The following is a 22388-nucleotide window of genomic DNA, read 5'->3' as shown; positions in this document are numbered from 1 at the left end:
AACCTGTTGTTGGCAGATTTGTGCCTTCTTTCCTGAGACTTGGTATCCTGAGTCTGACAGGATATAGGAGGGCCTTTGTGCCTTTTGTGCAGTCTTCTTGTGTCACTGGTGAGGAGAAGGTCATCTACATACTGGAAGAGGGTGCATCATGTGGCCTCTCTTGGGAAGCTGGCAAGGTCCGCAGCCAGTGCTTCCCCAAAGAGGGTTGGTGAGTTTTTAAACCCCTGCGGGAGGCTTGTCCAAGTCAGTTGCATCTGGCATCCTGTATCAGATTCGGTCCATTCAAAAGCAAACAGTGGCTGGCTCTGGGGAGGTGAGCAGAGGCAGAAGAAGGCATCCTTCAAATCTAGGCAAGTGAACCATCTGGCTGACCCTGGGATTTGGCTGAGGAGGGTGTATGGCTTCGGGACCACTGGGTGCAGAGAAATGGTCACCTTGTTGAAGGCCCGCAGGTCTTGAACTGGTCGGTATCCCCCTCCTGGCTTCTTGACTGGCAAGAGTGGCAATCAGGCAGATAGAGGAATTCATGTTGGACCTTGTGGCCCCTGAGTTCACACTAGCGAGCCTAGCAAAAGGGCTGTTGTATTGCCCACGTCTTGGTGGCTCCAAGGATGGTTGCAGTCCTTTTGCTGAAAGGGGCCACTGGGGAGGTGGTAACAGAGAGCTCGGCCCCAGTATCAACCATAAAAATCACTGGTTGGGGCACCTGGGTGGCTCAGTCGTTGGGCGTCTGCCTTCAGCTCAGGTCATGGTCCCAGGGTCTTGGAATCGAGCCCCACATCGGGCTTCTCTGCTCAGCGGGGAGTCTGCTTCTCCCTCTCCCACTCCCCCTGCTTGTGTTCCCTCTCTCGCTCATGTCTCTATCTGTCAAATAAATAAACAAAAAGTTAAAACAAAAAGTCACTGGTTAGCCCCCCACCTTAATTCTGACCATGGGCTCATGGGGGCCAAGTAGGAAAGAGCCCGATCCCCCTCAGTCGGAGTCCTTTTCCACAAGGCCTATGAGGTCTTCCTCTTGGGGTTCTTCCTTGTAATGGCTGGGCTTTTGAGCCTTTCCCCATTTGGAACACTCGTTTTTCCAATGCCCTTTCTCTTTACAGTAGGCACATTGATCCCTTGCCAAGGGTGTTCTGGGCTTCCCCCCTTTTGGTGGTTGGGGTCTCCCCGTCTTTGTGTTGTCCTTTTCTTTCAGGGTGGTGGCGAGGAGGCTGACTTTCTTTTTAATCTTTTTGTTGGCTTCCTGTTTGGCTGCAACCTCCTTGTTCATGTAGACCTTATTGGCAATCTCTATTAGCTGGATGATGTTCATCCCAGCGAAAGCCTCTAGTTTCTGAAGGTTTTTTTTTTTCTGATGTCTGGGGCGGCCTGAGCCATGAAGGAGGTGTTTACCATTTGTTAGCTTTCCTGCGCCTTGGGGTCAAATGGATTGTGTATCCGGTAGGCTTCACATAGTCTTTCGTAGTAGTCCTCAGGGGACTCCGCTGGTTGTTGAGTTACCGAGGATACCTTAGTCATGTTCATAGGTTTCTTAGCTCCTGCCCGGATTCCCCAGAGGAGGGCCTCCTGGTACCGGCGGATGTGGGCCTGTCCCTCGGTTGTGGTGAAGTCCTATGCTGGGCACACTTCAGGTGCGGCCATATTAGCCCAGGCAGCAGGGTCGATGACTCCCGCTGGTGCATGCTCTTCCAGGTACTGCCATGCACCTTTCATTATTCTCTTCCTTTCCTCTTGTGTTAAACAGGGTGCGGAGTAACTGTTGGCAGTCTTCCCAGGTTGTCCTATGAGTCTGGAAGAAGGATTCTATGAGGTCTACCATGGCCTGTGGTTTCTCAGAGTAGGATGGGATGTTGTTTCCAGTTGAGGAGGTCGGTGGTGAAAAAGGGCTGATAATACATCATGGAATGGCCGGGTTAGACCGTCCCATCTTCATTGTGCCTCTTGGGTTCCCATGTCTCTCATACTGGCATTTGGAGGACACTTGCGCCCAGCCTGGGGCACAACCTGGTTGTGGTCCTGGAGAAAGTGGATCCTTTGGGCCTGGGGGTGCTGGTGGATCCTCTAGGCCTAGGAGCACCTGTGAAACTGATGCCAGTGGAGTGTCTGGAGCTGAAGAGCCAGGTGTAGATGGTCTTGCGGGTATGTATGGTGGGGGCAGTATTAGTTCATCCTTGGGATTTCTGGCTAGGATTTGTGGAGACTAGGACTTTTGCTGATTTTCTTTAGGTCGCTTGGATGAGGCAATTAAGACCCTGGCCTGTCCCTGCCTATTGCAAGCCAATCGCACCCAGGGCGGAAGGGTCTGAGCAATTCCTAGCCAGGAGTCAATGTACGGAAACTGGTCAAGGTGTCCTGGTTCTCGTGTTACAACTCGCCATACCCAATGAATCGTTGGGACATCCAATGTCCCTTCTGATGGCCACCTGACATCAAAGGTGGGCCATTCCAATTCAGATAGGGTTCTCAACTTGCCAGGGTTTGTCCTGACTCCATAGTCTCCCAAAAACCCCTTCTTGAAATTTTTGATCATGGTCTCTAGAACCTTAGGTTTACTCTGCCCTGACCCCATGGTGATGTCCCCATGTGTGGTGGTGCCGAGACATACAAGTTGGGGTGCCTCCTGAGGTGAGGAGACCAATCAGATGCCTGTCTGGCCATGTCCTGAAGGAGTTTGGGTGAGTCTTAGCCATAGCAGTCTCAGCGTTGTGACTTATGATCAGAAATGATGCTGATGCCACCATAGACAGTATGCCATTCACCACGGAATCGCAGACGGGACCACTCAGACTCCATAGGCTCCTGAGGACCTTAAGGGTGCCTGCCCACGGAGTCACAGAATCAGTCTGCTTGAGCAAGTCAGGTCAGACTGCACATTCACTCACACATTCACACTCCAGAAGTTATTACATTCCCTCCCTGGGGATCCCTACCTGTGAGACCTCTAAGAGGCCTCTGGGAGGTGATCAGGCTCCCCTTCCACCCCAATGGGGGTGGGCCTGTCTGGGTCCTGGAGCCCCAGGCCTTCCTGGAATCTGACGTCGGGACCAGGTCCTCACCTGCCAAGTCTCCTTGAGTCCGGCAGGAACAGCGGAGCACAACCTCTGTCACTGCCCCACCGTTGCCCTAAACCGGTGGCAACAATGGGTCAGTGCGGTTGGGTTTCCCGGTCAGGGAACCAAATGTTACGGAATCTGGACTGGATCGCCCAATGGAAGAACCAAGCGGCACTTGGAGATCTTGGAGGATAGGAGGTTTATTTAACACCAGCTGCTCAGAGGAGAGTGGTCTCCAAAGGTCTGAGCCCCGAGCACAAACAAAGGGGGCTATTTATACACTTCTACTTCCACATACTTGGCACTTTTGGCGCACACGCAAAGCGGGGCAGGGAGAAGAACCCGGATGAGCCCGGGGCAAGGACTGGGACTCTCTCGCTGGCTCGGTCGGCCATCTTAGGACACAGATTTTATTTAGCAATACAACTACATTATGTGAAAAACACCTTGTGTAAAAAAGGAAAGGGACTGTGTTGTAAATTGGGCTAAAGCAGAGTACAGAAAAGGGAGGAGAGATACAGGTGATTTTTAAATCAGCTAAAAATTGTAAGAAATCTCAGAGATATCAAGGATCATAAAGTCTCTCCTGCTATTCCTGTTATGGGAGCTCCAGGCATTCTTTTAAATATCGAAAGGAAATTGGCCTCATTAGGCTGAAGAACATGGGAATACTCAGGCAGCTGCTTATGTGGGTGATAGAGATAGAAGGAAGAATGGATTAATTGATGGATCAATCAGTCCATGGCCTGATAGATAATTTGGCCCTCATCGACTTCCCTTCCAAGTGTTTGACAGTAGATAGTCTAGGTTTTCATCACTGTAAACATTTTTTGGACATAAATGCCCTTGGTATTCCTCATAGAGTTGCCCACATGAAAAGCAATTTGACTACAAATCAGTAGCTGTGAGTAGGTTGATGTCCTCATGCCATTTGACTGGGGACACAGAAATGGAAGCCATTATATCTGATTTCTATCTACAGTGTCATAATATGTCTGACAACTCTCCCTCACCCCACCTCAGTCATGTCTTTTTACTTCAGTTGTTCTCAAGGATACCTGTTCACCGATTTGAGGTATGAAGGGTAGCAGAATAAGGATTATTGTGAGCTGATTATTCTAAGAAACAGCAGATGAGAAAGAAGTGCTGAAAATAGGAGTAGAAGTTACCCTTCATATTTACATTTTACAAAGGAAAGCATTTGTAAAGGTGTCTCCCTCTCTGTACCAGGAAGAAAAAGATGATTCTAAGTCTCCAGTCTTATCAATGGAGAAGCAATGACTTAAATCTGCATAACAAACTTTACCCTTATTTACCATGTTTTTCCTGGCAACCTCCCATAACTGACTTCCCTTTGCCCCAACATCTTTCTTTTGTCTTTAACTTAAGATGTTAATTAAGGAGGTGGCTTGGGCCATCTTGGGCAGTATAGCCCACGTATGCATGAAGTATATATATTTAAAAACTTCTGTTTGTTTTTCTCTAGCTCGTCTGTCTTTTATGACAAAGGGTCTCAGCCACGAACTGGGAAGGGTAGAGAGAAAATTATTTTTCCTCCCCTATAGTTTCTCCACTGAGCCCCCCACACAAATATGTTTTTTTCTTCATAGCCTACACTTTGAATCTGGCTATTCCAAACATACTCTCCAAGTTTGGTGAAAATTTGTTGTCATTTTTCCTATGGTCCACTAAGAGGCAAACAATGAAATTGTGTTTTATTTATATAGACATAAATTAAACACACTATTATAATAGGCAGATAGTTAAATAAATTATGGTATTTTCAAATGATATACTATTATAGAATCATTTAAAATGATGTATATAAATAATTTTGAATAGTATAAAAATGTTCATGACATAATAGGAATTAAAACAAAGATGTAAATTTGCATCATACAAATACACAGAATCACATCTCTGTATGCAGCAGTACACACAGAACACAGAGAAAAAAAGTTGCTGGTTGTGATTCTACTTGAGAGGTGAGATTACAAGTAACTTATTTTCTTCTTTGTACTGTTCTCAATATCTTATTACCATGTATTGCTCTTTTATAAAGCAAAAGAAAGCAATAAAAGGTTACCAAAAAGTCTATAATCAACATCAACTAGAAGAAAAACAGCAAGAGCACTAGAAACTAAAAATGGTAAGTACATCCAGACCCAAGACAGAGTTTAGGAGCAGCTTTCATGGCCACCTTGAGTTCTACTTCTGAACTCTAAAAGGTAGCCTAGGGTGATCCTAATGACCTCCCTAACCTGAGAAGGAGAACACTGATCTTCCTGGAGACTTTCTGTTGCCACAGGGGGTATCAGGATCCAGCCAAGAAATGCAAACAAACATTAAATGTAACCCTATCCCCTAACAAGCCATAAAACACACTCTCTAGTACTGTGAACTCCTAGCAGGGACCTCTTCTTGCACCACCAGGGAGGGGTAGAGCTCCTTAGCACTGTTTCCCAAACTTTAGTCCCATGAACACTTACTGTCAATGGATATATTTTTTAAAATTCTGCTGGCAAAAACTTGGGAAATGTTGGATTACTGATGTACATTTTAAATCTCAAAAGGAAGAATCATTTAGTGATTTCCGTTATTTTGACCTTGGAGGTTTTATTTATCTGTGACACTAAACTAACCTTGCATGAAAAGCCATATAGGAAACCCCAGCTGGAGTTTCATTTTTCTCAGTGTTTCTACTACTGACCTCATTTATAAAAATTAAAGTCATATTTTCCAAGGTTGGCAATCAAAGAAAAATCTCCATATAGGTAAGTCAATGGGTTTTTGATAACATAAATCTTGTCCTCTTTCTCTTAAAGATTTCTTTCCAACACCTCTCTCTCAACCACAGATTGATTTTAGAAGAAAAGGTGCTGCACCCTTAATTCTTGGGTTGAAACTTACATTAATGCCCCACAATATAACTAAGGCCAGCCTGGAATAAACACTTTAATAATTACTAGTAGATTTTTCTTTTTTTTTTTTTTAAAGCTTTTTTTTCTTTTTTTTTTGAAGATTTTATTTATTCATTTGACAGAGAGAGACACAGCGAGAGAGGGAGCACAAGCAGGGGGAGTGGGAGAGGGAGAAGCAGGCTTCCCGCCGAGCAGGGAGCCCGATGTAGGGCTCAATCCCAGGACCCAGGGATCATGACTTGAGCCAAAGGCAGACACACGACTGAGCCACCCAGGTGCCCTACTAGTATATTTTTCTAAGGAGAGAGAGAGAGGAAGATAAAGTCTCAAACCCAGGGAAGAAAAATGAAAACAAACTGTTTTACCAAATATATTCATCTACATCTTTGGGGTTCCTGCAGCAAGGACTCCCTACCTGATTTATCACTCACCTCCATATAGTATTGTTTTGGCACCTATCACCAAGAAGGATAAGCCCATGCACCCTCAAGTTCAAGTCAAACATTTATACATGATACAGATACAGGAAGGATGCCATCTTGTCTGGTTCAAAAGCATTAGAAGAATGAATGCCTGTTGTTATTTTCTTTCTTTTTTTTTTTTTTTAAAGATTTTATTTATTTACTTGAGAGAGAATGAGAGATGGAGAGCACAAGAGGGAAGAGGGTCAGAGGGAGAAGCAGACTCCCTGCTGAGCAGGGAGCCCGATGCGGGACTCGATCCCGGGACTCCAGGATCATGACCCGAGCCGAAGGCAGTCGCTTAACCAACTGAGCCACCCAGGCGCCCGTTATTTTCTTTCTCTTTTTCCAAATTAACTTTTGTCTAAGTAATACATGTTCTTTGTTCGAAAATCAAAGTGTTGTAATAAAAAACAGCATTTCCCTGCCCCGTTTGTACCTAGTCCTACCTTCTAGAGCCAACTGTCTTCTATACTTTCAGCCATTTCTTCTGATATTTATCTTCATATTTCTAAACCCTTATACTGCATATACTGATTACTTTTAGACGATATTGCTACCCCTTTATGGTGAAGAAGGTTGTAGCTCTCTTACACCGTCACTACTTGCCCTCTCTCATCCTCAATATGGGTACATCACACTTTCTGATAAAGCCAATGGTGTTTATGTTATCATAACTGTTCACTGTTGAACCAAGAAGGTATATTATATACCATATTATATTATACCATGTTATGTTATATTAGTTTTTCCTAATCGTTGCCTTTGCATTTGCTTTGTTTTTTAATGTGTCTACTTCTAAATTTTTCCAAATGCTCCAACTGATATGTCAAATTCCTAGAGTGTTTTTGTTTGTTTTTAATAAACTCTCTCCTATAACCCTTCCTCCCCCTGCTTTAATCTTAGCTGGTTGGTTTTAGGGCTGGTGCAGAGCTCTTGTCCTAGGAATTTTTCCTTTGCCATTCTTCAGAGCTAGATTGCCCATTCCCTAACTCCCAACTATTCCTCCTTTGGGCTTATACCCCCATTTCACTGAAGTAAATTCTTTAGTCATTTCCCAAGAAAGAATGCATAAAAAGCCAACTTCTGATTCTTTGCATCTATTAAAAACAAAACAACAGGCTCAAAATGGAGCCACTTCTGCTTAGCCCCATGTCCAAGTCAGCAAACTAGGACTTGATGCCTAACCTAATTGCAGTCTCAGCCATTCCCAGGAATGGAATTTTAAATCAACCAGTCTGGAATTTCCTGATCAACTCTACTGAGGTCATCTGCTTGATAGACCCCACCATTTCCCAAAGAAAGGTGACCTTACCTGTAATAATCCTGTCTCTTTTTATTAATGACTTCCTTGTCCCTACCCCCTTCTGCTGATAAAAACCTTCCATTTTGTACAGCTCCTCGGAGCTCTCTTCCACTTAGTAAAGGGATTAATAATCCCTTTATTATCGAAATTAATAATTTCGATAATCATGGATTATCGAAAAAAGCCCATTAGATCTTCAAATTTACTGAGCTGAATTTTTTTTAACAGATTCTTGAAAATATCTTTATCCTATCCTTATATTTGGTTAATAGTCTGGCTAGGTATAAGATACAAAGTAGCAAAAAATTTTCTCAATTTTGAAGGATTATGCCAATGTCCCTTAAGAGGTGGTCTGGGGGGGCGCCTGGGTGGCTCAGTTGGTTAAGCGACTGCCTTCGGCTCAGGTCATGATCCTAGAGTCCCGGGATCGAGTCCCACATCGGGCTCCCTGCTCAGTGGGGAGTCTGCTTCTCCCTCTGACCCTCTTCCCTCTCGTGCTCTCTAGCTCTCATTCTCTCTCTCAAATAAATAAATAAATATCTTAAAAAAAAAAAAAAAGAGGTGGTCTGGGGGGCACCTGGGTGGTTTGGTCAATTGTGTCTGCCTTCGGCTCAGAATCAAGTCATGATCCCGGGGTCCTGGGATCAAGCCCCGGGTCAGGCTCTCTGCTCAACGGGGAGCCTGCTTCTCCCTCTCCCTCTGCCTGCGGCTCTGCCTGCTTGCTCTCTCTGTCAAATAAATAAAATTAAAAAAAAAAAAAAAAGGTGGCCTGGGGCACCGACCTGGCTCAGTTAGTAGAGCATGCAACTCTTAATCTTGGGATTGTGAGTTCAAGGCCCACAGTGGGCAAAGAGATTACTTAAAAAAAAAAAAAAGGTAGTCTTGCTATTTAGAAGTCTAACGCAGTTCTGAATTTTGTTCCATTATATGTGACTTTTTTCCCCTTTGGAAGTATTTAGAATCATCTCTATATCCCTAGTTTTCAGAAATTTCACAGTGATCCATGATATGGGTCTTCTTTCCTTCATTTGGAATTAACTCCTTACAATCTTGATTTGTATCCTAAATTCAAAGAAATTTTGCTGTATTTCTTTGAAAATTTTCTCTACTTCATTTAATCTATTCTCTCTTTCTGGACCTACTTTTAATCAAATGTATCTGAATATTTCTAATCTTTGTTTTAATGTCTGGGAAATGTCTTTGACTTCATCTTCCTGATTTCATTGAATTTTTAGACTATATTTAGTTCTGAAAAGTTCTGTCTTTTTAAAAGTTGTCATCTTGTTTTATGGATGCAACAGCTTTTATCTCTCAAGTAACCTTTTCTGTTTACATTTTCCTCTGTTGCCTCTGTGTTTGTGTGTCTACTGTTAGCTTGTTTTGGCCCTTTGCTTTCAAGCTGGAGTCGGATCATTATGTTAAAAAGTTACGCACTACAAAGATGATTAGTAGCTCGGTGTGTGTGTTGCAGGACTTGTTGAATCTTGGGTTTTCCTATAAGGTGATCAGATGATGAGGCAGCCTTTATTTTGGTGGAATCCCCAGTATCACTTTTTTTCCTCTAGACTATTCAGAATTTCCAGAGAATAGTAATAATGGTAATAATAGTTCACAATTATAGAGTACATAGCAATGTGCTGGACATTGTTCTAAGTGTTTTATATGTATTAATTCATTTAGTACTCAGTGATTTCCACAAAGTAGGTGTTACCACCATCTCCGTTGTGAGCAGAATGAGGCACAGCGAGGTTGAGTGGCTTAATTATACTGCTTAATATACTGGCAGACCCAAGCAGTCTGGCTTTCAAATCTCTACTCTTACTCATGATCCTCCACTGCTTCTATTCATGGCCTGCTGGTGAGAGGGCTGGATTTCTTCCTACTGCTGGCCCTCCAGGGGTCTATTGGGAGAGGAAGCTAGGGAAACCGCATTACAGAAAGTACAGTTTTACTTATTAATGTCCCATTTTCAGCATGGAACTATATCCCTTACTTATCTTGGCCTTGGCATCTTTGACTATAAAAACTGCTTTGGGAAAATAAATCCACAGATTTGGTGGAAGGGAGTATCTGCTGGTGCAGAGAGGTAAGGAGTCAGGGTAGCATAGGATGGAAGAGTGGAACTAGAAACCCAACTGTGCTGAATATGAACTTTCAACTAATCTTTTGATTTTTAGATCCAAGCTTTGCTATGCCTTCTTTCAAGGCCTGAGCTTCTCGGGGATTATTCCAGGCAAACTAGATCATATATGGTGGAAATTACTACCTGATTTCCCTCAAATTTCATTTTCTTGGGGCGCCTGGGTGGCTCAGTTGGTTAAGTGACTGCCTTCGGCTCAGGTCATGATCCTGGAGTCCCAGGATCGAGTCCCACATTGGGCTCCCTGCTCAGAGGGGAGTCTGCTTCTCCCTCTGACCCTCCCCCCTCTCATGCTCTCTCTTTTTCTCTCTCTCTCAAATAAATAAAATCTTTAAAAAAAATTCATTTTCTTCTGTGCTACAAAATCATTTGCCATGTCTCCATTTCCTCTTTTCTAAAGTTTATTGAAATTTCTTAACTGTTGTCTCTCTTCTCTATTTCACTTTTCCTTATGGTTTACTATCTTTTAAAAAAAACTTTAACAGGCATCAAAAATCAGAAAATTAGCATTGATATAATATTAGTATCTAATTTAAGGACACCACTTAAATGCCACCAGTTGCTCCAATATTGTCTTTTATAACAAAAGGAACAAACCCAAGATCACAGTGTGATTGTTTGGTTCCTCTGAGCGGCAGATACCATGCATAGACATATAAGAGATTTATTAGGGAAAAGTCCTGTGAAAGATAACGGGGGAGGAGTGAGTAGGGAGAAATTTCAGAGTCTGGCTCATTGGAGTCTGCTTAGGATTCTCTCTCCCCCTCTCCCTCTGTCCCTCTCCCAGCTCACACACTCATGAACACACACACTCACTCTTTCTCTTTTTCTCTCTCAAATAAATAAATAAATAAATAAATAAATAAATAAATAATAAAATCTTGAAGAAGAAGAAGAGAGGAGGAGGAAGAGCTTCAGACTACCTCACACTTCTGAGAAAATTTTGGCCAGGCCAATGAGACTATGTTTCCCATTAAAGAAATCCTGTTGGGTGAGAAGAGTCCAGTCCTAGGATCCTTGCCATGCTCAATCACTGGGAGCATCTGTGCTGCAATAGCTTCGTGGAGGCAGCGGGAGGAGGAGGCTATCAGTTGCCATGCTCCCCACAGCAGGTCCTCTTGAAGGGAACATATGAGCCAGGCACCTCCATAGCCACCACACCTGCATAGCATTTAGTTGTCATGTCTCTTTTGTCTCCGTCAGTTAGGAACAGCTCCTAATACTTCCTTGTCTTTCATGACCCTGACATTTTTTAAAGACAGGCCAGTTATTTTATAAAATGTCTCTCACTTTAGGTTACTAGTGTTTTCTTATGATTAAAGTTACACATTTTTGTCAGGGATATCACAGAAACAATGCTGTGTTCTTCTGTCAGGGAGGACACACTGTTAATCTGTCCTATTCCTGATAATGTTAAGTCACTAAATGAAGGCGATGTCTGCTAGGTTTCTCTTCTGTAAAGTTATTTTTCCTTTATAATTAATTATTCTATGTAAGTATCTAGTTCCTCACCAAACTTTCACCTACTGTTTATTTTTTTTTTAAGATTTTATTTATTTATTTGACAGAGAGAGGCACAGCGAGAGAGGGAACACAAGCAGGGGGAGTGGGAGAGGGAGAAGCAGGCTTCCCGCGGAGCAGGGAACCTGATGTGGGGTTCCATCCCGGGACCCTGGGATCATGACCCGAGCTGACGGCAGATGCTTAAGGACTGAGCCATCCAGGTGCCCCTCACCTACTGTTTAATATTCATTGATGATTCTTGCCAAAATCATCACAACTATAATGATAGCCAAATGGTGACTTCCTAATTCCATCATTCCATCCATATTTATTAACTGCCGTTATACTACAAGGAAGCTTTGTTTTCTTGCTATTTATTCAATAATTCATGTATTTACATCAGTCTGGGATCATGGATGTCTATTTTACTCAATGGCAATTTTATTCAATGCCCCAAATATAATAGTTTGGTCCACTAATAGCTTTTTCAAGCTTACTTCTGTGCCCCTTTAACATATCTGCATTTTTCTTTGAGAATTTTCTTAGTTTTGGCTCTTAAAGATGTTCCAAATTCATATTTTAGTGCACCAACCCTAGAGTCAGTCATTCCTCCAGAGTCCTGATTCCTTTTAATACAGAATGGTATTTAAAAATCAAAATCTGGTTTTGGTGTGCTCATTGCTACCAGATAAACATTGCTTCTAGGTCCTCTTAGAGGATAGAGGTAAGAAATGTATGTATGTATATACATACCCACACACTAGCATCTGTATCAATTTTATAATATTCTGTTTTGTTAAATACATATAGATACATAGATATGGATTTGGACATGGACATATATATATATACCATGAGTTTCCAGCCATACCTCCAATTACAATCCAATACAACAGGATTCCTTCTAACCTCCTCCTTTTCATACTGGTAACTTTTTTCTCTATCAGTGAGAAACCTGGCTCCTATTGTCCTCAATATATCCTCTTATCTTCTCAGGCCCTCTGTATGTAACCAAATTCCCAACTGCACTGACCACCTCCTCACTCAGCCACCCCCTTTCTCAGTTCCTAATCACACCAGTCCAGCCTCATTTGGCCACCTCCTCAGTCAGTCCCCACTATTACAGCTTTCAGTGACCATCTCATGTGATTGGTTCCCAAGATTCAAGTCAACTCAGGAAGGTTGATACAGGACATTTTTTTCTTTTTCTTTTTTTTTTTTTAAAGATTTTATTTCTTTGAGAGAGAGAGAATGAGAGATAGCACGAGAGGGAAGAGGGTCAGAGGGAGAAGCAGACTCCCTGCTGAGCAGGGAGCCCAATGTGGGACTTGATCTCGGGACTCCAGGATCATGACCTGATCCAAAGGCAGTCGCTTAACCAACTGAGCCACTCAGGCGCCCAATACAGGACATTTTTAACTACTGAAGACCCACTGACCCATAATCATCATGCCACCTTCCTCTCGCCAAACTCAGTGTGGGCTAGCATAATGGTCCCATCTCTCCCACTGGGCCTTGGTCAAGATCACTCTGTTTTACCCAGAGATATCCTTAATTCTGAATATCTTGGAGAAAAAGTTAGGAGTGATAACATCAATTTCTTTCTGCTCAAAAGGCCCTGAACCCATTATGCAAATGAAACCACCCACTTCTCAGAATTCTGCAGACATTGGTTCTTTGCGAATTCTGACAAAATAAATATTTTCCCCAAATAGCTATGAGGTACTCTTAGTGAATGGGAAAAAAGAGGGCACCCCCATTACATGACATTTATCATATTATAAAATCATGTGTCGATTGGTCTCAGGTCTATAGACTTTAAGTTCCTTGAAAGCAGGCATCTTTGTAGCCACAATGCCTAGCATACTGTCTAGTCATTGTAGAAACTATAATTTTTTTTTTTTTAAAGATTTTATTTATTTATTTGAGAGAGAGAATGAGAGACAGAGAGCATGAGAGGGAGGAGGGTGAGAAGGAGAAGCAGACTCTCTGCCGAGCAGGGAGCCCGATGCGGGACTCGATCCCGGGACTCCAGGATCATGACCTGAGCCGAAGGCAGTCGCTTAACCAACTGAGCCACCCAGGCGCCCGAAACTATAATTTTTTTAACCTCTATTTGAACCTCTCCTCCCTTTTTCCCCTTTATACCTCAGGGTTCAATACCATTTACCAATGCACTTTGTAAGGTTCAGTTGTTCTGTCTAATCAGTGTTTCTGCCATAGTCAGTGCATTAATGGAGATCAAGGGACAGTCTCAGGATATGTTGGAGAAATAACCATTATAGAGATTTTGATCTCTACCAGAGTGCTTTCTGAGAGCCAAGAGTTCTTTTATGGGCTACATGGAGAGGATTTCTTTACCAGAGCCTTTTTAATTCTTGAAGGACATTCTAAAAAAATCTCTCAGCAGGCCACCATTTCTTGGAAACTTTTCCTGAATACAGGTCCTGTGCTACACCAATGACTGTTTTACTAGGACTAGAAGGCTTAATGGGGGGTCTCATAAATCCTTTACATACAGCCCAACACCAACTTTGGGCAGCAACTTCAAGCAACAACAGGATGAGTGTCCTTCCCATGAGATGTGTCTGCTCTCCTTCCCTCAACACCAGAAAGGCCTCTGACTGAGATGAACTCCCCAATTCCCTGAATACATCCTGATGCAAAGCAATTGTCCTCCAGGATTGATTTTAGCAGTCTCTTCACAATAGGAATTTCCATCTGAACACTCCTCATAGTCATGTGCTTGAAACTGGGTTTTTCAATTCACCCAAATGCACTTCCTTCCTTCTCTGAGACTGTATGAACTCAGGGGCATCAAATATGTTACTATCTCATCCCTTGGTGAGGATGTTGAGGGATCTCCTGTCCTTCCCCTTTCAGCTGTGTGAATTCTACCAATCCTACCAAGAAATAGGTAATATACATAATGGATAAACAGTTACAAGCATAAAGACAATTGGAAGTAGGGAAGGCTTCCCAATTCCTTTTATACCAGCATTAGTCTCATTCCAAACTCAAAGAAATATGGTACAAAAAGGAAAACTACTGTTCAATCTTACATGGGATCATAGATGCAAAAATACTAGTAAAATACTAGCAAACCAAATCCTGGAATATGTTATAATAATAATGTATCAAAACCAGGTAGGGCTTAGCTCAAAAATATGAAGATGGTTTGCTATTAGAAAATTAATGATTTTAATTTGGAAAAAATACATATTTCAGCAAATGTGGGGAAAAGCTCTTCAAGGTTCAAACTCTATTCCTAATTTTTAAACATTTTTAGCAACCTGGGAATGACTATAGGTATCCTTAATTTGATATATCAAATATCAAATTTGATATATCAAATATCAAGTCTCCAGCAAAAATAATACTTGATAGTGAAACATTAAATCATTCCCATTAAAATTTGAAGAGACCTCACTTTGAATATTGCATTATTGATCATAAGCAATTCAATGAGATGGGAAATAGAGGTAGGAGGTATATATCCTGAAGAAGGAAAGACAAAGTATCAATATGATTGCCTACTTAGAAAATCCAAAAGATATAATTGTTAGTTAGGGTGCGGTGAGAAGTTACTCAAATAAGAGGTTTGAAAACTATCAGCAGAAAGGAGGAGGGGAAGGGACAAAAGCAGGAAAGGGATGTGTTTTGTTTTGCAGAACGAACAGTTCCAGCCAAGGAGATGCCCAACTAGGTGTTTAACCTGATAGCCCCTTGCTAGGTGTGTCTCACCTGGTAACCTCTTACTTGAGCCACTTTGAGCTGAACTGGAGCTGAGGACCTGTGCAGAAGCCCCCGAGTTGTCCTAAGAATACCTTTAGTTCATTATAATACTAAGTTCTCCTCCTATGAGCAGAGTTTCTGTCATTTTTTGAACATACAATGTATGCACTAGCATGTTAACATGCTAGGCATGTGCAATTAAACCAAAAATGCATATGCAAGCTCCCTGCCCCCGGCCCCCATACACTGAATAAAAGCTTCCTATACTAACCCCATAGGGAGACAGTGCTTTGAGAGCTATCTCCCTGTCTTCTTACTCGTAACAATAGATTCTTTGCTTTCAACATTTCTTTGGGTTGTGCTCAATTTGTTGCACCCCAAGCAACAAACCCCTTGAGTTCACTTACATAATGAGAAGCAATTAAGACTAATAGGAGTTGACTAAGATGACCATATATAAGAATAAGAAAAACAAACATATGGAACAATTTTCAATCTTATCACAAATTCAATAAGTGTGCATTAAACAATGCCTTTACAAATCATTATTAATTTTTAAAATTTCGTGGTACAATCTTTTAGGAAGGGATTTGGCAACAGTAACTAGAAAAAGATCCATTCTTTGGCTTCTGCTGAAACTCTACCCTAAGGAAATATTCCAAGACATATAAAAAGATATATACATAAAGATGTTCACAGGCTATTTTTATAGAAAAATCTGGAAAAAAATCTAATGTCCAACAAGAGAGGGAGTGAATTAGCTAAAAAATCATATATTGGCTTAAAGAAATATTTTTTATCATTAAATGATCTTTTAAAGTCTCTGTAATAACACTGAAATAGTATTAAATGATACTTAGTGAAAAATCAAGAAAAACAATTTATATATTTGGCATAACAACTACATAAAAGCACATTTAGAGAAAAGTGTCACAAGAAATGTAGTATAGTCAAGAATTCAGACTTTTTTTTTTAAGATTTTATTTATTTATTTGACAGAGATAGAGAGAGAGCACAAGTAGGCAGAGAGGCAGGCAGAGGGAGAGGGAGAAGCAGGCTCTTCACCGAGCAGGGAGCCCGATGCGGGACTCGATCCTGGGACTCCAGGATCATGACCTGAGCCGAAGGCAGTCGCTTAAGCAACTGAGCCACCCAGGCACCCAAGAATTCAGACTCTTGAGTCTGAAGTTATGACTTCAAATCCTGGGGCTACCATTTCCTAGCTATATGACCTTGGCCAAATTATCTAATTTGTCTCAGTTTCCTCACCAGTAAATGGAATTTAATAATAGCAGCTGTCTCATAGGATCGTTATGACAGGAAATGAGTTTATACCTGCAAAGCTCCATGAGTAGTGACGTTGATATGGTAAGCTGCTAATAAACATTCATGTGAATGCAGCAGAGTACAGGTAGGCATTGTGTTAGGGTGGTAAGATTCTGGGTGTTTTCATTCCTATTTCCTAAGTTTTCTAAAATATTACTATTTTTGTTTTATAGCAAAAATGGATATTTAAATATTAAAAATATTATTTCTAGTCCACACTAATCTCTTCTCTTAACTATACCCTAATTCCACTTCCTTCTGTTTATCTAGGATCTGGTTCCACCTATTATTTCCTTTGTGTTATCTCAAACTCCTATACCAATTCACTAAATAATTATATAGATTCCTAAGTGGAATCTTTACTCCCTTCTCTTCACTGTCACACTTCTTAAGGAAAAAATAAAATTCACAATAACTTTCTCCAATTTGAATTTCCCATTACTCTTCAGTATACTGGAATTTGAATTCTCTCTCCATTATGCCATTCTAACAACTTTGCTAATTTCCTTCATGCCCAAAACTAATTAATCTGCATCCCTTTACCCTATCACAGGTGTTTTAACACTGCTAGTCACTTTCTCCTTGAAACTGTCTTCCCTGTCCTATTACACTTAGAAAGGAGGATGTGAGGGGCACCTGGGTGGCTCAGTCGTTAAGCGTCTGCCTTCGGCTCAGGTCATGATCCCGGGGTCCTGGGATCGAGCCCCGCATCGAGCCCCGCATCGGGCTCCCCACTCCGCAGAAAGCCTGCTTCTCCCTCTCCCAGTCCCCCTGCTTGTGTTCCCTCTCTCGCTGTGTCTCTCTCTGCCAAATAAATAAAATCTTTAAAAAAAAAAAAAAGAAAGAAAGAAAGGAGGATGTGAGAGGAGGGGGAAGCACAGGTTTTATAATTGCCTCTGTTGGAAACCAGAAGCTTATAGCTGCCCATGTTTGAGATCAGGTCTGAAGCCATAGACTGCAGAACCAATCCAGAAAGAGGAAGCAGCCATGGCCAAGTTAAAGAGTGTGGCTGGGGAAATCCAATAAGGGAACCAGAAAGCAAAGTGGGTCAAAGACAAAAGAACCCGAGTCCCAGGGATACTTTTCCTGGAGCCCAACACGGGGTTTGAATTCACAACCCCGAGATCAAGACTTGAACTGAGATCACGAGTCGAAGGCTTAACCAACTGAGCTACCCAAGTGCCTCTGGATGGCAATTTTTAACAATATCATCTTCTACAAAGCTTTCAGAACTGTGCTCTCCTCTCTATTCTTTCTATTTCTACATTAATCTTCATCCATAGTTACTTGGATAAAGCCTTCTAACTTTTTCCTGTCATCCAATATTGCCCCCTTCCAGTCCACCAGTACTGCTGATATCAAAATTATCTTTCCAAAAGGCAAATTTTATCCACCATTGCTTCTGTTTCCATACGTTTTACCCCTGCATTCTGGACATTTAGATTTCTTCCACATATTTCTTTTCCATCTGTATCTCTTAACACCATGCTGGATAAGAAGAGTTGCTTATATTTCTCAAATACAAGAAACTTTGGTTATGTTCTCTGCCTTCCTTTGCCAAAAGTGCTCCAATCTTTTTTTCCATATGACAAATTAGTTCAAATGAGCTCAAATATTTCTAAATTAGCTCAAATATTACTTGCTCTGCAAAGCCTTTCCCATCTCCTTCAAACAGGGCTGCCCAATCTTTCCACTGAGCTCTGTTCTTAGAGTATATTTCTATTAAGGAAGAATCACATTTGTTTTCTATTCATTTGGAAACCTATATAACATTTATTTAGTTATTGATCTCTAACATTAGAATGAGTATCTAAACCTAGAGTGTATGGATAATGTATTTTTTGTTGTATATTGCCCTGTATCCAGCAAAATGGCCACCACCACCACAAGTCTTTGCTGAAAGAATGAGTAACTCACAGAATAAATAATCAATGGGGGAATTTTTTTTTCTTTTTTCCTTCATTACATGACTACTAGGATACAACATGTATCTTGGTGAAAGGGTTGAGGAAATGCAGTTTGATAAATAAAATGAAGGTCAAAGGAGAAAGGCAGGAGAAATCAAGAGGAATCACCAGTGTGCACAAAAACAAAGCTGACATCTAGGAAGGGAGGCAAAGAATGAGAAGAGCTCAGACAAAGTGAAAGCTGGAAAGAATCCAATGGGACAAGGAATTTATCAGAAGCTCAGTGAAATCTCTGCAATTTGACTCCATGAATCCAAACAAGTCTCATCAGTTTATCATCTTGATAAAGACACAGATATACAGAGTTCTTAGGGAAAGTACTAGAAAAAAACACTTACACTTGGCCAGCAAGGCATCCGATCAAAAAATTTCCCAGAGTATATGGGTCTGATGCGATCTGGAGGTTCTACTCCTGGTTCAGTGTTTTCAGCCTCCTCTCTCTCTTCAGGTTGTTGGGCAAACTGGCTCTCAGAAGGTTCTATCACCAAGTCTATTTGGGGCCCTGTATTATCTGGTTCTTCTAGTTTGGGTAGACCAGTGTCCACCTCAACAGGAGGCTTCATCTCTGCACTGGGCTTCACCACCACACAGGTCTCTTTTCCCAGTTCCTGTCTAGATTCCATATCCAAAGTAGGCTGCTTCCCCAGTGAAGCCCATAACCCTTCAGAGGAACCAGCCACAGAACCTCTCCTGCTCCCTAGAGCCTGTGGACTTTCGCATACCATGCCCGAGTGAGGCTGTATTATCCTTCCAGAACACCTTCCCAGAAGACACTCATTTTCTAAGCCCATTCTTCCTGGCAACATATCTAGAGAAGATTTTGTTTTCTGGGAGGCTGAGACCCCAGATACTCCTAAATTACTACTCTCCAGGAGGGTCCTAGAAAGATTCTGTCTTTTCAATTTCATTTCAAGCTCCTTGCTCAATGGAGATTTTGTTTCTGGTGATGCTATCCTCTCCTCAAATTTATTACTACCCAGGAGGCTCTCCCTACATGAGGAATCTTCTTTTCCTAATCCCACTCTGAACCTTAACTCCGTGGGAGATTTTGTTCCCATGAGAACTCCCCTCTCTCCTAAGTCATCCTTTCTTTCGTGGGTGAGACCAACCTCCATGCTCTGGGGAGATTTCCTCTCAGACACCCTCATTCCTCCAGCGGCACTCATCCCTAAGGGGAAAGCTGTACCTGTCTCAAGGGAAGTTCCTAATCCCTTGTGGTGCCCCAAACCTTTAGGGGACCCCACTCTCACGAAAGAACACATCTCCACTCGGACTCCCTGCCCACAGCTTCCTGCCTACCAATTCACACCTAGCGGAGTTCAGTGACGAAAAGCAGATGAAGGTCTGTTTACCGGGTTACCTGGGAAACAGGGGCGTGGCTTGGCGCGCAATTGTTTTCACCAGCCTGGTCCCTGCCCGTTTCTCCCACTCTTGTCTTGGTCCGTTTCTCTCCCTCTCCTTTCTCTCCCCTTTCTCCTTCTTCCTCTCTTTCCCTCCCTCTCTTCTCTTTTCTTCCTCCTTCCTTACTAGATCTGGATGGCAAGAAAACTTGAAGGATGTGGTCTTGGGCACTAGAGAAAATGCTCACCAACTTCTCTTTGGTTTTGCAAGCAACTCAGCCCCCTGGGATGGGTTTAGCCATGGGCTTCCTCCCGGCCATTGGCCTATTAATTTTACTGGCGATCAGGGAAGAAGTAGCCATTTTTCTGGTGGTGACCATTAATTTTAGGTCCGTCCTTGTGCAAGTACATGTGTACTGCATGTATTTCTTTTAGCCTAAAGAACTGCCTTGAATTCTGTGAAATTATATTTGGTACCTGTGGTAGAGAAACAAAGTCTTTGAGAACATTTACACTTTAATAACTAGGCTTCAAATAGCATTTAAATATATTAAAGTTTGAGATGTATTACACAGTAATGCATATCGACTTTTAAAATACTGTGGCAGGGCGCCTGGGTGGCTCAGTTGGTTAAGCGACTGCCTTCGGCTCAGGTCATGATCCTGGAGTCCCTGGATCGAGTCCCACATTGGGCTCCCTGCTCAGCAGGGAGTCTGCTTCTCCCTCTGACCCTCTTCCCTCTCGTGCTCTCTATCTCTCATTCTCTCTCTCTCAAATAAATAAAATCTTAAAAAAAAATAAAATAAAATAAAGTACTGTGGCAAACTCAAACTCCTTTTAAGCATTGGATTTTTAAAAAGATATTTTATCTATTTGAAAGAGAGTGTGTGAGAGAAGGGTGAGGAAGAGAGGGAGAAGCAGACACTCCGCTGAGCAGGGAGCCCTATGCAGGGATCCACCCCAGGACTTCAGGATCCTGACCTGAGCCAAAGGCAGAGGTTTAACTGACTGAGCCACCCAGGGGCTCCAAGGATAGGATTTTCTTTAAGTTGGCGTCACACCTTTGTCAAGTTTTAAGTTTATTTATTTATTCTCTTCACCGAGGGTGGGGCTTGAACTCACAACCCAAAAGTCAAGAGTTGCATGCTTTTCAGACTGAGCCAGCCAGGCTTTGTCAAGTTTTAATGAAAGTGTATTTGGTGAATATTTGTCATGTTCTACACATACAGGGGATACAGAGCACCTAGCTCAGAATCTGAATGGAATTTATAGGATTCCAGGCTTTTAGAAACTATGAAAAACTTGTAAAATTAAAAAAATTTTTTAAATGCTTAGGAGAGGGGTGCCTGGGTGGCTCAGTTAAGGGTCTGCCTTCGGCTCAGGTCATGGTCCCGGGGTCCTGGGATCGAGCCCCGCATCGGGCTCCCTGCTCGGCGGGAAGCCTGCTTCTCCCTCTCCCACTCCCCCTGCTTGTGCTCCCTCTCTCGCTGTGCCTCTGTCAAATAAATAAATACAATCTTTTTAAAAAAATGTTTAGGAGATATTATTTCACACTTGAAAAAAATTGTATACTGTAATTTTCAGATAATTAATATATTCTTCTTCCCTTAAGCATTTTAAATGACTTGATAGCATGTAAATGAAGGCATGTCTATGTACAAGCATTCATTAAATTCTTTCATTTTAGGAAGCCTGGGTGGCTCAGATGGTTAAGCGTCTGCCTTTGGCTCAGGTCATGATCCCAGGGTCCTGGGATCGAGTCCCGCATCAGGCTCCTGCTCCTTTGGAGCCTGCTTCTCTCTCTGCCTCTCTCCCTCTCTCTCTGTCTCTCATGAATAAATAAATAAAATCTAAGAAAAAAAATTCTTTCATTTTACAAAAAACTATTGAGTACCTACTTTGTGTCAGTGCTAGGAATATTTGAAATATAAGCCAATCACTATCTCTTGGAACTTATATTCCAGTAGGGATAGATAACCATCAAGTAAACCAATAAATAAGATCATTTCATATAGTGACGTGTGTAGTGAAGAAAACAATACTTTGATATGAAGGAATGCTACTTTAGAATTGGTGGGCTTAGAAGTTACTTGAACTGAGGCTTGCATTAAGCCCTGCAAAGACAAACTTTTTAAACATGACTAGCTCAAGTTCCCATAGTCCTTTTCTCCATTGCCTTGGCACCATGCCTACAATTCCTTAAGTTAGAATTACCTTTAGGTTTGTCTCAGAGAGTTCCAGTTAAAAGAATATTTACCAGTCATTACCATCTTTGATTCATTCTTCAACTACACAATGGTGGAAAGATTTCTTGGAAGAGAAGGTAGAAGATGTATGGTTAAGAGTGCTGCAGATGATACATGCAAAGTGCTAGGAATTTGTGAGTGGGTGTTCAGAGATTTGAGAGCAAAGGAAGCACTGAGGGCTGTGTTCAAGTCTATAACTTCATTTAAGGCCTGTCCACTTTATAGCTTCCTTAACAAATTTTATCAATTAATAGGATTCCACATTTGACACTAAAATATATACAATTATCAGTCCTCCTCAGTTACCTGGGGTGAGGAAAAAAACACAGGCATACTGTGAGTGGCAGCACCAAGAACGAAGCTTTACTGTGGCATATCAGTCTCTCCAAAATT

At 41.9% G+C, this 22388-nt stretch overlaps 1 protein-coding gene across 3 annotated transcripts in view; it reads right to left on the bottom strand.

Moving 5' to 3' along the window:
• The window catches only part of EFHB (EF-hand domain family member B), a 60906-nt gene extending 40698 nt beyond the window's left edge, over positions 1 to 20208 (bottom strand). The window contains exon 1 of one of the 3 annotated variants that reach the window (XM_027583242.2): positions 18748 to 20208. In XM_027583242.2, the coding sequence (XP_027439043.1) occupies positions 18748 to 19671 (924 nt within the window). In that variant the 5' untranslated portion in view covers positions 19672 to 20208. The remainder of the gene's footprint in view (positions 1 to 18747) is intronic. The other 2 variants (XM_035726913.1, XM_027583241.2) reach the window with 2 other exon arrangements.
• Between the last annotated feature and the right edge of the window lie 2180 nt (positions 20209 to 22388).

Source organism: Zalophus californianus, chromosome 1, assembly GCF_009762305.2.
Source record: "Zalophus californianus isolate mZalCal1 chromosome 1, mZalCal1.pri.v2, whole genome shotgun sequence".
Classification (NCBI taxonomy): Eukaryota; Metazoa; Chordata; class Mammalia; order Carnivora; family Otariidae; genus Zalophus; species Zalophus californianus.
The sequence above is the reverse complement of the archived record's forward strand: the minus strand, read 5'-3'. Positions and strand labels throughout refer to the sequence as shown.